This window comes from Columba livia, chromosome 3, assembly GCF_036013475.1.
Source record: "Columba livia isolate bColLiv1 breed racing homer chromosome 3, bColLiv1.pat.W.v2, whole genome shotgun sequence".
Classification (NCBI taxonomy): domain Eukaryota; kingdom Metazoa; phylum Chordata; class Aves; order Columbiformes; family Columbidae; genus Columba; species Columba livia.
Genome location: NC_088604.1, coordinates 20,680,913 through 20,696,380, shown reverse-complemented (window position 1 = coordinate 20,696,380; position 15,468 = coordinate 20,680,913). Strand labels below are relative to the sequence as shown.

General features: G+C 38.0%; 1 protein-coding gene across 3 annotated transcripts in view; it reads left to right on the top strand.

The window, feature by feature from the left end:
- SNTG2 (syntrophin gamma 2) overlaps positions 1-15,468 on the top strand; it is a 269,806-nt gene that overhangs the window by 124,109 nt on the left and 130,229 nt on the right. For all 3 annotated transcript variants that reach the window (XM_065056001.1, XM_065056002.1, XM_065056000.1), the window contains exons 5-6: positions 7,426-7,469; positions 7,585-7,626. In XM_065056001.1, the coding sequence (XP_064912073.1) occupies positions 7,426-7,469; positions 7,585-7,626 (86 nt within the window). The remainder of the gene's footprint in view (positions 1-7,425; positions 7,470-7,584; positions 7,627-15,468) is intronic.

Here is a 15,468-nt window from a genome sequence, read left to right as displayed (position 1 = left end):
TGAGAAGAAGTTTATTCTCAAATTTAAGTGGAACCTCCTGTGTTCCCATTTGAACCCATTACCCCTTGTCCTACCATTGGTTGTCACCAAGAAGAGCCTGGCTCCATCCTCGTGACACTCACCCTTTATATATTTGTAAACATTAATAAGGTCACCCCTCAGTCTCCTGCAAGCTAAAGAGACCCCTCGGCAGGGGTGTGATCACCCTCACCGTGGTAACGCCCACTCCACGTCAGCTGCTCTCGAGAAGGCTTCGCTGTATCTTGAAGATTTCGCTTAATCAGGACCCACGGAGCTGATCAGCTGATCTCAGGAACTGAGAGCTCCTAGAGTACCTAGAGTACGCAGAGTGCCTAGAATACATAGAGTACCTAGAACTTCTAACCATATTCCTAGAAATATCACATTTGTACAATTTTAAATAGCTTTTCACTGACTTTTAAATGAGTGTTAGCTATTATTGGCTAGTATCACTTTTTTTAAACAAAATATAGCCTAGTCATAGTTATAACTATTGCTTTTGCTTCTTAATTATTGCTTCTTATTTCTGAATTCTGTCCACGTAAGATGTATGACTATATTTACTTTTATTTTCAAACTCAAGGGACTTATTAGCTAAGTTAGGCAAGCAATAAATAACAGTAGTAATGTAGCGCTTTCAAATTTTCTGAAGATACCTTTTAAAAAAAATAGCTTTGATTTTCTTATAGTCACATCTTACTTCTCATGACTTTTCTTAAAAGGGCTAAATTTTAATTTGCTTACACTACTAATGTTTCAATTTTGTTGACTTCAAGAACTGGTATTTTTATATAAAGGCAAAAAATAAAATCATGAAGAACTGATTTACTAAATGCATGTAAAACTAGTAGTATATTTCTCTAGTAAGAGTTTATCATTATAAACATTCCTGTGGTGCTCTCTGCTTCAACATCTACAAGCTAATCTGATCTACATTAGGCCTCTTTAATTAAAGAACTAACCTGTTGTGTCTAGGTTTTCACTGAGTTCATACTACAATGCTACTTATTTGGAAACACCTGCAAGAATCACATTGCCATTTGCGTTGGCTTAAGGATCTTGCATCAAGACATACAAATATTTAGATTACTGCAGGAAACTCGGACCATCTGAATTTTTGTCCTCGTTTCCTACAGCAGGTCTGAAGTCTGTTTAATCACTCTGTATGCTGGTACCTTTTACAGATCATGCGAAAAACTGTCAGTGCAGCTTGTGTCACAAAAACCTGCTTCCAATCAGAAAACCATCCAAAAGCCTTTTCATAATTTATTGCTGTAATTATTGCTAAGATTTAAATGGGTAGAAATAAAATTAGGCTGCTTTTTTTTTTTTCCTTCCCCATACTGTTGTTCAAAGCATGTTTAATTAGAAATAGTGTCACAGCTAGGACTTTCCCAGGTTCTTGTCTTCTCAGTTTTGGTATACAGAAGATTCTAGTGAGCAGTATGTTCTGAAAACCTATTGTTTTGATCATCCGAAAGGAGAAGGTGAAAGAGCGAAGCCAATATCGAGCTCCCATCCTCAAAACAGATTCAGCTCCGTAACATTTTTCCTGTTCAATATTTTCTGATTTCTTTAGGATTTAAACATTTTATTTGAAAAAAATAAAAAGGTAAAACTTAGAGCAATTCATGTCTTGTGTTTTCAATGTGCTTTATTACTAACTGTGAAATCTACTTTAAGCTAATTCTGTTTAAAAAAAAAGTCTTATAAGATGGTAATAATTCCAGAAATAATTACATATTTGTTGATCATTTGATAATAGAGTGGAGAATGGGGTGAGAGAATGGCCCATTAAAGCACACTCACACTGCAAATTAATAGAGAGAGTAAATCATAAAGATGAACAGATACAGACAGGTAAAGTGGAAGAGAAGAAAAAATACAATAATGAAAGAGAAAATCATGTTATATTTCAACACAATTGTAGATATTACACTAAGAATAGGAGGTATATGTAGGGTTGGAAAGGTCCATCGCTTCATATTTTTTTTGTAGTGGAACCTGACTTGGTTACTTTTTTCCAGGTAGGATTCTGTTATCCATGTGTAATTTTGGGGGATTATTCTTCCCATTTTCTCTGGCAAGTTTTACACAACACTTCTAAGAAAATTTGTCTGCTCCCAAACTGTGATTCTGTGCTTCTCATGATGCTTATTCTTTTCTATGAATACAGTTGCTCCTGTAGCAATGGGAATTAGAAAATCAAAGCCCAGGTATCTCTCAGGAAAAGATCCAGAAATTCAGATGGGTTGCATGGAGCCTGAAGGATAATCCTTATGTGAAGAGTCAATATCTGATAATTAAACTGTAAAACTAAATCTTGTTTTCATTCAGAATATCTGTATTTACAATAAATACTTCCTTGGTAGGTTAATGTTATTTCAAATTAGCGGTATTTTGAACAAATGCACTAAAATATAGAAGCATATCAAATATATTCCTGTATGCACCTTTGCGAATCACAGAATTGTTGAGGTTGGGAGGGACATTTGGAGATCATCTAACCCAACGCCTCTGCTCAAGCAGGGCCACCCAGAGCCTTTTGCCCAGGACTGGGTTCAGATGACTTTTGAATATCTCCAAGGATGGAAGCTCCACAACCTCAGGAAACATCACTTTTTGCAGCAGCAGTTATTTTATGGTCTTCTTATCCAAGTATTCAGCCACACTAATCCTGTCTAGTTTTTTTGGAATCTGATGCAGCTACAATGTCATGATATGTTAAAAAGTTAAATACCCAGATTGATTTTTATAGTAGTGTAAGGTCAGAACTTACAGTGTTTAGGTAGAGATTTTTTCCTATTTTTCTTTGCAATATTATGTCAGGCAATCTCTCTTAATTTTACAGATTCATCTGTTTGTGCTGTAGTTGCTTCTTCATTTAGCTTCTGTCTGCATATCTTCTTAATACTGCAGTGATCTTGGGGCAGTAAATAAATAAATAAATAAGAGCTATTGAACTATTTTGAATCGCATGCCAGCAGAGAAGGGAAGCAGAAAGAAAAATTCTAGTTATAGTATGAAGTCCAGATTTTTGCTGCCAGCTTTATTCTCACCACAGTGCAGCAAGGAATCACATTTAATTAATTGTTTTCAGTTCTTTAAAGGATTTAATTTTTTTTATATGCTCCCCCTGATTTTCCCATCCTAATAAATGCACATTTTTTTATATGGAACAAAATAATAATTTTCACTTTTGAACACAGGAGTGCCAATTTCTTCCTATGAATTGTGTTTTCCCAAAATTTTCCCATATTAGTGCTTCCTGCGGCAGTGGCAAAAGTAGTTATCTTTTAACCAATGTACCCATTTGGTGTCTATTCCCACTTACTGCACAGATCAGCTTCCCAGTTTGAATCCCTGCCAATGACTTTATCAACCATTCCAATGTTACAAGAAAAACAGCCTTATGTTGTCTGCAGCATCCTGCCTGCTGTAGTCAATAGAACAGAAAAGGACTGGGGTTTTTAGCACTTCTTTTAGGGAACAAAATTGGAAGAAATTTACAGTTGCTAGCATTTACGTTGTCCTAGACAATTTGTGATATCTGTTGCATGCACATGTTGGTATGTGCCAAACTGTAAGGAAAACTCTGTCATGAATTTTTTTCATAGTTATTTTCATGTAATTTCTTCAACATAAGCCCCTTTGGGTTTCCCTGACGCTTTCTGCCTACTTCAGCATCACTTGTGAATTTAATCAATTCACAGCATTTAATCAATATTAAACCTTTTTAAATGTAATTAAGATGTAGGGTAAAGGTGGTGTAGCACTAATTGTGGTAGCACACACACTTCATTTTCTTTTGCAGCCTGGTACACGGCTACTAAAATAATGAAAGTATAACTTCAAGAGGCATACTGGTTTCTAAAAAAGTCCTATTTACTGTTTCTCTGAATAAAGTTCTATGCTCATTGGGATCCCAAAGCTCCTTCTCAAATGTTTAGTTTTTAGTACTGATTCGTTTTACACAGTGACTGGTAATTGCAGAGCAGCCTTTCATAGACACCTTTGTATATGAGGATGTTAGCAGTGGGAGAAAAAGTCCCACACAGCTTGGAACATTTTTAAAGTTAACATTTTTGTCATGTTGAGAACATACGACTTAATTAAAACGTGAGTAGATGTCTTCAAATTTTAAATATGCCTTGGAGAAACGAGTGCCTTTTTGCCTCTTTCTAATGAGTTTTTCCATTCACTTGATTTCTAATATACTTGTCAACTATATTGTAATTTCTGCATCATAATGACATGTCCTCTACAATTTCATTTCTGGAAAATATTTTTGTTAGAAATCATTATTGGTTTTAAATTGTAGACAAACAGCTAAAAACAACGTGTTTCATTACAGACTTGCAAGCATTGTTTGCCAGAGGACCGTCACTGGCCGTGCTGCCAGCAGCTGTGGAGGTGTCTACATCATTGGGTTACTTTGCAGCATAATGCATTTTTCGAGCAAATGTCCTCATTATCCCAATTTTCTGTGCTTTGTTTCAGTACATAGAGCATTTGGTGTCAACTACATAATGCTCCTTCTCTCATTTATTTATCTGAACAGCTTTGATTGTGTGTAGAGACACTGCAAGCAGGATATAGCTGCTTTGTGGTCTTAAACTACACAATTTATTGGCTAATGCACACAGCTGGCGATGCTGCAGTGCTCGTTACCCCTGTGGAGTCTGACCAAGGAGACTTTGCTGGCCTGGCAGTCAACAGGCTCGATTGCTCCCTGAAAGAGATTTGTCTTTGTTGCTTCTGAGTTCCCATATTCCAGCTACCTGATTTTTTTCTTCCTTGAGATTTTATACCTTTTCATGTCAGTGCTTTTCCCCTTTAAGCCCTGAGCTGCAAACTAGCTGTATCTCAATAATTTTACCTGTTTCTGGAATTTTACCTTTCCTATTTTGCATGGATATTTTATTGTAGCTTTTGTTAGAACTAAGGAGTTTTCTTGGAAGACTTAGACAAGGTTACACAACTGTGCTGTTGTGTCATTATGCAGTGGGTCATGGATAGCTGAACTTCCAGGAGAATGGTGATACCTACATGCCTGCAAATCTTTGTGTCATGCTCTTCCATCAGGATCTCATCTTTCACCCATTTTCTGGCTCAATATGCTTTCCATTCTTACCAGTCCTGTATCTTGCTGTTTCACCTCTTGCAGGAATTCTTTCCAAACTCATCTGAAACCTCCACCCCTCTTTCTTTTATTATACTGCTTTTTCAATATTTCTGTTTCCAACTAATCTTCCCAATGGCAGCAGCTGCTTTGGCTTCTCAAAAGAACCAGCAAGATGGGGCCTTACGAAAACGATGTTGCCTGCTACCCGTGTTTGTCATCCTTTTTCCATCTGTGGCCTGAGGACTGGTACTTGTTGGAGTATAAATATACACATCTGCCTTGCTGCGGTGAGCTGGAGCTTGAGTCCTACTGCGACCTCCACACGGACAGTGGTATCCCAGGATTGGCTTAGTAGGGGTGTCCTCCTGTAGCAGGCTGAGAACTCACTTTTCCTGTGTTACACCTCGTTCAATTGATGTCCAGGCTCTGCATTGATTCAAGTTGCAGGGACCATTGTGTTATTTTGTGCAAGGTTTGCTTCTGCATATTGTGGTCTGTTGCGGCTGTTACTGGCAGCAGGGGTGCATCACTGTGCGGCACTGCTGTGCCTTAGGGTTGGATGCTTAGGGGCCCAAAAAACAGAAAGTTTTGGGCACCAGCTTTCCTTGAGCAGCTTCACATCACCTGGCAGCATTCGGACTGGGAGACCAGTGTAACTGATCTGAATTAAAATACCTGAAACCCAGATAGTGTGGGCATAAGGAACCTCTGCACAAACTACTTTGATTCCTGATCTGTCCCTCTTCTGCCTCAACACTTGCCAATACAGACATACTGAAGATTTTTCCACTCGGTTCTGAGTTCATCACACACAGTGGGCAACACAAGCACCCTTTCACTTTATCCTTTTATGCTGTCCCGCAGCTGGAATTTCAAACGCCCTCTTCCTTCCACCTCCAATTCAAGTATGCTCTCACTTTATTAAAGCAGCCCAATGGTCCTAACATAAGCATTGTATTAAAAATTATTCACGTGTTTTTCACTGTTGGTATCTGTATTACTTACATCTTGAACAGAAGTTTAGTATTGAGATGCTCAAGCTAGCATTCAGCACCTCTAGCAATGTACGTACTCAATATAGGCTACTTTGCATTGCTTCATGATGTTTTTGAACTATTTTAATTCAGTTATATTTCTGTACATAGATGCCTCTTTTCTATAGCAGTTATTAGAAATTGTGTCTGTATTTTTAAATACAAAGCAGGATATGGCGTGGGCTAAAGACCTTCAATATGACATGCAGTGTGGTATTTAAAATAAATAGTGAAATCTTTCCTAAGTACTGATAAAAGTATGACTAATGAATTGTTATCTTTTATCTGTCAAGACTGATGAAAAATCGATTAGAAAGATAAATTTATTATAAAAAAAGAAGCTATTTTATACCAAAGGTACATTTGTAGTGGCAACAGCTATATTGCAGAAATGATGAGAATACTCTATGAAGTCTTTTCTTTCTTTTTAACCTCTATTTCCATCTCTCAAAATATTGTCTTTGTTAATATTTATTGCATTCTTCAAAACCTCAAGCTGTCACCCTGTAAGATCATATATAAGACTAATACTCATTGTTTAATCATATCAGTCTTTGCAGGATCAGAGCCTTTCTTTCAATTCAGTAATACATTCCAAGAGATAAACATTCTCAAATTTCACTAAACAATAAAAAAATTTAAAAGTTAGAGAAAACACATTAAAAATGTCATTGTTTGTATCTGTGCAGAATTGATTGCAGTTTTATTACATTATTCCCATTAACTCTGTAAGGCAGGAAACTTGCAAATTACCGAGTGGAATAATGTATTTTGTTATTCTCAGGAGCAAAGCTAACTCAAACTTCATGATAAAGAGTTATATTAAATTCTAGGCACAACCTCTTTAATTATAGCAGCCCCTGTAAATTTTTTTTCAGGGGAAAGGAATTACTAAGTAGTTTCGAAAATTCCTATTTCCCTTTTGTGAAACAATAATGAAAAGTGTGAATCACACTTTCCACATAATTTAATGAAATCCTTCATTAGTGAGAAATGACATTTGTATTCCATATTAAATAAGTTCTTTGTGCATGGAAAATAACTCTCTTAATTTCTTTAAAATTGCTAGGAATCTATTACCTTTGTAGGATGAATACTGATTGCTATGCTATTCGTATTTTCACAGCCCAATCGGTTTCAAATGAAGGTTACAAACAGAATGCTAAAACAATTGCTGGAAGAAAATATAGCATTATTTTTCAGTACTACTTTCAATTAAAATGTACTCCTTCTCTAATCCCACAGCTGACCAAACAGGAATGTTATTTATAGGCGATGCAATAATACAGGTCAGTAAACATTCACTTTTTCCACAAACATTTGTTTTATACTTGCCTTTATGTTTATTTCATTAACTAACTTACGCTTTGCAAGTAATTTTCTCCCTATCATATCTGGTTTTAGGTTAATGGTATAAATGTAGAAAGTGCTACCCATGAAGAAGTGGTAAGTCATTCCACTTCCATTTTTTTAATAGTGTAGAGAATATCCTGTGTCCATACTGTTCTGTCTCTACTCTTGCTCCATATGAGTTTATTATGTTTTACTATAAAGATACAGTGCTGTAGTCAGGTTTGTCATATCTGTGATTATTAAAACCTTAATTTTGCCTGTTAGCATTTGTTACAGTTTGTGCACTCTTACTGTGACCCTTTGTAGTAAGATACATACACTTGTGGCACAAATGTGCTATTCCAAAGTTAAGTCCCCATCATTTATTGTAGTTTTTTATATCCCTTAGATAAAATAAGTATTTCAAAGCACAAAATAAGGCAAAATATACAAAATCCAGGTAGGTTGTCTCTGTTCTGTTCAGCGGAGTGCAACTGTTCTTCCCAGAATAGGAACTATATCCCTTTTATCCATGAACACATGATGTTTTGTTTTTTTTTTTTTTTCCCTGTAAACTGTACCGTGAGCTGCTTTCAATAAAAATTCAATAGAATGGAAAGGAAAAAAAAATAATAAAAGGCCATTACTAGTTAGTAATGAATGGTGAAAATATGAAAGACTTACATTATCTTTTTTTTATGATGCTACTGTAGGTATCAAAATGTCCTTTGGGTTATCACAATTATTTTTTCAGGGGTTGCAGATAAATTGAATAGTCTTTTACATAAATAAAAGTATGTGTATAATATACATATATAGAACATATGTATGTGTGTACACACATACAGTCTTTGTGGGTTAAGCCACATATACAGTACCTGATCGATCAGGATTGCTAGTCCACCTAAAGGGTTCACTTGTTGTGGTAGTACATTTAAATAGTAATTAAATTCTCACCTTCTTAGCATTACAGGAACAGGGATTGAATTTGTTTAGTAAAGAATCTTATTTAACGTACTGTTAAAACAGCACTTAAAAATAATAATATATGGGGCAAGTGTCATGATCCTGCTCAGGTATTTGAAAACTTTGATTCCCATTGCCTTCAGTGCAAATGAAAGGGACTCAGATTTTGTCAGTCTTACCCCTGCATGCACTGAAAAATAGAAAATCTAATTAATGTTTTGCTGCCTATTTTTCAATGTACACTTGTATGAGAACATGGGAATTCCTGATGGGAAATGGATAAAGGGACACGGTTATTTTCTTTGGTGAAATGATGTAACAGTTTCAGTAGTGCTCTGTTTGTATTTATGTACCATATACATTACTGTTGTGGGCTGTGGTGTTCTGCACAGTGCTTCCATTTCATGTTAGGAATTATGGAGTGTTACAGAAGTTTAGGTAGTAACAGCAGCATACAATGGTATACTTAGACTGTTTCTAAATGCTTGGAGGATTCGTGAGAGCAGGGGTGTTACATGTTTTAAATTTTCATCTTATTCTGTAAATCATTCTAAGATGCTATTTGTCAGATTTTGTGGAAGTTTACTAGGAAGCCAGAAATGTGCTTAAACATTGGCTCTTTTTGAAGGTCTATGCAGGACTAAGATGTGCTTCCTGTCTTCAAGCCTGAGTGCACATAGTGGGCACATCCCTGTTCCCTGCTGCTACTCCCAGAGGTTGTAAGGCTACAGATAATAAACAGCCCTAGTAAAGAGATCTTGTACCTAATAAGACCATACTCACATGCAAGAAAGAGAAGAACACAGAAAACATAAAAAGTCTCAACTTCTGGCTGAGTGGAGATGAAGGCACACATCTCTCGTCTTGTGTTTTATGGGAAAACCAGTACGTGTGGATCGCTGTGACACACTGAAACAGTCCCCTGCCCATGATGGTACAGTAAACTGTAGAATGCAGTTGCAGTTTCTGCATAGCTTTTGAATCTGGTGATGTTTAATTTAGAGAAATTTTGATATTGGAGTATGGAATTGTGGTGACTAGTTCTAGCATGATACGCTGACTCTCGCTGGTGCATTCATTTTCATAGTAATGTTCAAGAAATGAACCAAGGTCTTCCAGTGAGTTTTTTATTTGTTTAAAAGGATTTTTTTATTATTATTATTTTTATTATTATTTTTTTTATTTTTTTTTTTTTACCTTGCTTTATCGAGCTAATCTGACAATAACTTCTCTTGGGAAAAAAAACAGAAATAAGGAACTACTGCTTCTGTAGCATTTTCAGTGCCCAGATGCTTGGAGCCAAACATCAAATAGAAAAGGCACTTATCACTAGTTACTCTATATTACCTATCAGATTTTATAAAGAAGGTAAGCCAGAAATTGCTGGCTGAATTTCCAAAATATTTTTATCGTCAGATATTCTCCAGTGGGCCTAAGATGAATAACTTAGACCAATATTCTGGCAGCATTTCTTGCATTTTGATTTCCACTTCATCCTCTACTCCAGTTGGAGAATCACTGCCACAGCAACACTCAGACTAATGCATTGAAAAGCACAGAGGATGGGAGGTGTCTTGGAACCTGTTAATTTTGGAAGCCACTGAAACAAATCACCAGCTCTTGAGTGAATGTATTCAAATGACTCCTGGCAATAACATGTTTCATTGCATCTATTCCCTGTGCTGCCTCCTCTCACCTGAACCACTGATACCTCAGCTTAATCCTTCTGTACATCACTTTCCAACAATTCTATACCATATAGCCTTGATAGGCCACTGCCTCTGCTATACTGATGAGCGTTGATTTGGCAATGGATGGCCTGAGGTTTAGCATCTTCAAGGTATTTTCTAAGGGTTCTTACCAAGCCTTATAATTACAAAAAAAATTATTGGATTTAATTTGAAAATGTAGTGGGCACTTGCCATTCTCACTGACTTAAAGAAAAGCAGCAGTCAATAATATGCATATTTTTTTCTCTTTTACTCTTCCAGTTATATCATGCAGCTTTGAAATACAGTTACCACAATGTTTGGTCTAGCTTGAAACAAAATAATTTATTGAATAGTGGTTAGTTTTTAACTGGTTTATTTCATTTATAAGATTGACTGTATGTGAATAAAAGCCAGCTCACATTCACTCCACGTGCAGTGGTTTTCTGGTCTGCAGTGCAAGGCAGTATAGATAAAAATTGTTACCCCCTGTTGCCTGTTTATTGGCAGTTAACAGTCGATCCTCTGACAACTGTATCTCAGAACAGCATCTGTAGCAACCATAAATGACATGAGCTTTGACAGTCTTATCAGCAAGGCAGAAATTACATGGGCAAAGGAACTAAACTTGCTTTTATTACTTGGAGGTGATCTCTCTATATCAAGATAAACTGCAGCTGCATCATCTTGCAGTCCTTTTTTTGGCATTGATTAATAGTGTCAGCCTGAATCTCTAGAATAATTACAGACAGTGTCAGTAAAGCACAGAGTCAGGTCTGTTGTGTATCGGTGAACTGCCCTCCTGCTGCTTGTATTGTTGTTGCACGTACGAAACTCTAAACTTCCTGAAAGTTATTCCCCACAAAATGTTAAGTTACATCCCTTAAGGATTGTTTTCAGTACCAAGAAGCGCTCCAGAGCTGTCGATGAAACACAGCTATACTGCACTGGTGAGAAATGACAGAGAGATACATAATGCTGCTCTTTGCCCTGTACATGGGAATTCAATAGAAGCATTAAACAAATCTTCCTGGAAAAACCGTAGGCCATGTGGCTGAAGGAAACTCCAGAAGGAAGAGAGAACTCAATGGACCAGAAGACAGATCTGCAAACCGACTTTTCTAGTACCACAGCTCGCTGTCATAATCTGAATGGGGTTAGATGGTAGAGGGACTTATTCTATGAGATTTGAGATGAGGTAGGCTATTGCCAAAGTTCCTGAGAGAATTGAAGATGTTTTATTTCTTACATTCATCAAATAATGTCATTGCTTTCTTAGGAAATCATGTTTGAGATTTCTCATCCAAAATAAAACTCTCCTTATTTGAATATGGTGGGCTAGCAATTGAAAAGACGTGCATGATAAAGAAGAGTTGATGTAATGTTTCTAAGCTTTCAGGTTATAGGAATCAGTTGTTTGTTAGTAGCTGCTATTTGTAGATGGAACATGCCAATGATGATGCGCTTGTCTGCTACCTGCCAAGAGGTTAATACTTCTCGTCTCATTTTTGTTGGATTACTGAGGCCCAGAGTGTGTGTACTTGCATACAAACATGGCATATAAACATCTGAAGTGAAACTTAGGTTGGTTTAGAAATAAGTCTGAGAGATCAATTTAATTTAAAAAAGCAAATCCTTTTAGCTTATATTCTTGAGGGTCTATGGATCCCTCTGTCTTTTTGTTTGATAAAACTGGATGTGTTTAAACTTCTGGTATGGCATAGATCCAAGAACTGCAATGTTTGGTTGGAAAAAAAGGGCTTCTTTTATAGACAAGGTTTTTAAGGTATGCAGAATAGAAAATCCCGCTCCTAAGTACCATTTAGAGTGCAGAGACCACATAAAACATCAGCTTTGATCATATTACAAATTGTACTAAGTGATCCAAGGGACTGTGTATTGGATTTGGTTGGGATGGAGTTAATTTTCTTCATAGCATGGTGCTGTATTTTGGGCTGTGACTAAAACAATGTTAATAACACACCAGTGTTTTCATTGTTGCTGAGAAGTGCTTGCACACCATCAAGGCTTCCTTTTTTCCCACTCTTCCCCCTCTCACTCTGTAAGCTGAGAATGGGCAAGAAGTTAGAAAGGGACACAGCCAGGACAGCTGACCTGAACTGACCAAACTGATTTTCCATGCCATATAGCATCATAGAATCATTTTGCTTGGAAGAGACCTTTAAGATCGAGTCCAACCATAACATAACTCTTGCACTAAGCCGTGTCCCTAAGAACCTCATCTATACGTCTTTTAAACACCCCCAGGGATGGTGACTCAACCACTTCCCTGGGCAGCCTGTTCCGGTGTTTCACAACCCTTTCCATGAAAAAATTTTCCTAATGTCCAATCTGAACCTTCCCTTGTGCAACTTGAAGCCATTTCTTCTTGTCCTATCACTTGCTACTTGGAAGAAGCAGCAAACACCCACCATACTATGAACTCCTTTCAGGTAGTTGTAGGCAGTGATAAGGTCTCCCCTCAGCCTCCTGTTCTCCAGGCTAAACAGCCCCAGCTCCCTCAGCCACTCCTCATAAAACTTGTTCTTCAGACCCCTCACCAGCTTTGTTGCCCTTCTCTGAACTCTTTCCAGCACCTCCAAGTCTTTCCTCTAGCGAGGGACATATAACACCATGCTCAGCAGTAAAAATTGTGGGGAGAGTTTTCTGGGGGAAGGAGCCAGGCTTGGAGACTGCCTGTGGATCAGCCTGCCTGTAGGAGGTGGTGAGTGATTGCTGTTGAATCACTTGGTTGTGAGTTTTTTTGTTGGATTTTTGTTTTGTTTTGCTTGTTCTACCTTTTTATTGGCTTCAAATCACTTATTTAACTGTCCTTATCTCAAAGGTTTTGTTGCTTTCTTTCTCCTGTTTTCTCCCCTGTCCTGCTGGTTGGGGGAGCTGGGTGGCTGTGTGGGTGCTTTGCTGTGGGCTGGGATCAACCCAATACAGGCGACCAAAGGGGATGCTGATGGCAAAGGCAGAAGTACTGAATTACATCACTAGTGCCAGCCACAGTGATAAACCGTTAAGGGGCTGAAGCAAATACACACTGCTTGGGTTCTTTGGTGTTAGGGTGTGGCTTATTTTCCTGTCTTTTAGTGTTTTGATTTTTTTTTTTCTTTTTAATTGTAACTCTAACAATGACTTCAAGAATTTTCTTTGAGGTTTTTATTTTGTTTTGTTTCACAATGGCATGTCTGGATTCCTTACTGTTTAGACTTTTTCCCCTTTTATTCTGAATTTCTACCTTTTTAGAATATCTGCTCGTTCACTCTTAAAGCATGTGAGAAAGTGCATTGAATAGGCACAAACTCAGGTAACCTGTATTGTACTAAAGAGAAGATTACATGTAATTGTCAGTTTGGCTCACAGGTGCTAAAGACTTAAGATCCACTGGGGTAAATACATGAGAGAAGGCTACAAGAATTGGAAATTGTGGGTTTGTTGTGTCTGCTACCTACCGTCTTCACAACTGGAACTCTGGAGACGCTTATGTAGGAAGCTGATCCTGATTGCACCAAATTTTAGTTCTATTTCTTGACTGTTAAAATGTGATTACTTCTCTGCAAGTCAAACAGCTAATTGTTCTGTCAGCAACAATTTCACAACAAACCGGCTTTCCTGTTTTTCACTTCTAATTACTAGAATTTACTTTTCTTCAGAGTTCTTTAAGCTGCTACTATCACACTTTATTTCTGGCTAAGGATATGGATAGAAACATAAATAACTCAAAATCAGGACTGAGGAAAATCCTGCTTTTACAGTAGGTAAAACAATAGACAGTGGAAAATTGAAAATAATTTATTTTCCTTGAAAAACAAGTTTATTTTTAGAAATAGTGTATTGGTGTGGAGAGACTGTGAATACAGAAAATGTTAATTTGGAGATTAAGATAGTTTCTGTATTGCTCATCTGAAAAGAAAATTAATTTTGTTTCCATGGTGGCTAATCAGGTTATCACTCTATACAATGCAAAAGGAACAGTCAGTTCTCCTGAGAAGAGAGAGAGGGGGAAGCACAGGGGAAGGGTAATTTGGTTGATATTCGCAATGAAAGGAAATCTCTTGGTATCCACTTGGCTGGGACTTTGGTTTTCAAAATATTCATAGTGACCGTAAAACGAAATGAAACACAAAGGTGACCATTTGCTGGTTCAACAGAATTTTTTTATGTTGTTAAGGATTATAGAACCACAGAATGGTTTGGGTTGGAAGGTATCTTAGAGATCATCTGGTTCCAATCCCCCTGCCATGGGCAGGGACACCTTCCACTAAACCAGGTTACTCAAAGCCTCATCCAGCCTGGCCTTGAACACTTCCAGGGATGGAACATCCACAGCTTCTCTGGCAGCCTGTTCCAGTGCCTCACCACCCTCATGGGGAAGCATTTCTTCCTTCTATATAATCTAAATCTACCCCCTTTCAGTTTAAAGCCATTAACCCTTGTCCTATCACTCCATGCCCTTGTAAAAAGTCCTTCTACAGCTTTCTTGTAGGCTCCTTTTAAGTACTGGAAAGCTGCTATAAGGTGTTCCTGGAGCCTTCTCTAAGCTAAATAACCTCAGCCTGTCCTCATAGGGGAGGTGCTTCAGCCCCCGATCATCTCCGTGGCCTCCTCTGGACTTGCTTGAGCATAAGGGAGAGCTGTGAAGACTGACAGTAGAATTCAGTGGCAATACAGTAGATGATCTCCTGTACAGATGGCAGGACAGGTTGTCTGGGTTGTCTTTCTACTTACCACTGTGAACAGCCCTCTTGTCCACAGTGTTCTCTGCAACAGTGGGTAGTGTAGAATCTTACATCTGGGCAGGAACAATCCCAGGTTCCAGTATAGGTTGAGGAACGACCTGTTAGAGAGCAGTGTAGGGGAAAGGGACCTGGAGGTCCTGGTGGACAGCAGGATGACCATGAGTCAACATTGTGCCCTTATGGCCAAGATGGCCAATGGCATCCTGGGGTGTATTAGAAGGGGGGTGGTTAGTAGGTCAAGAGAGGTTCTCCTTCCCCTCTACTCTGCCCTGGTGAGACCACACCTGGAATATTGTGTCCAGTTCTGAGCCCCTCAGTTCAAGAAGGACAGGGAACTGCTGGAGAGAGTCCAGTGCAGGGCAACAAAGATGATTAAGGGAGTGGAGCATCTCCCTTATGAGGAAAGGCTGAGGGAGCTGGGGCTCTGTAGCTTGGAGGAGACTGAGGGCTGACCTTATTAATGTTTATAAAAACATAAAGGGTGAGTGTCATGAGGATGGAGCCAGGCTCTTCTCGGTGACAACCAATGGTAG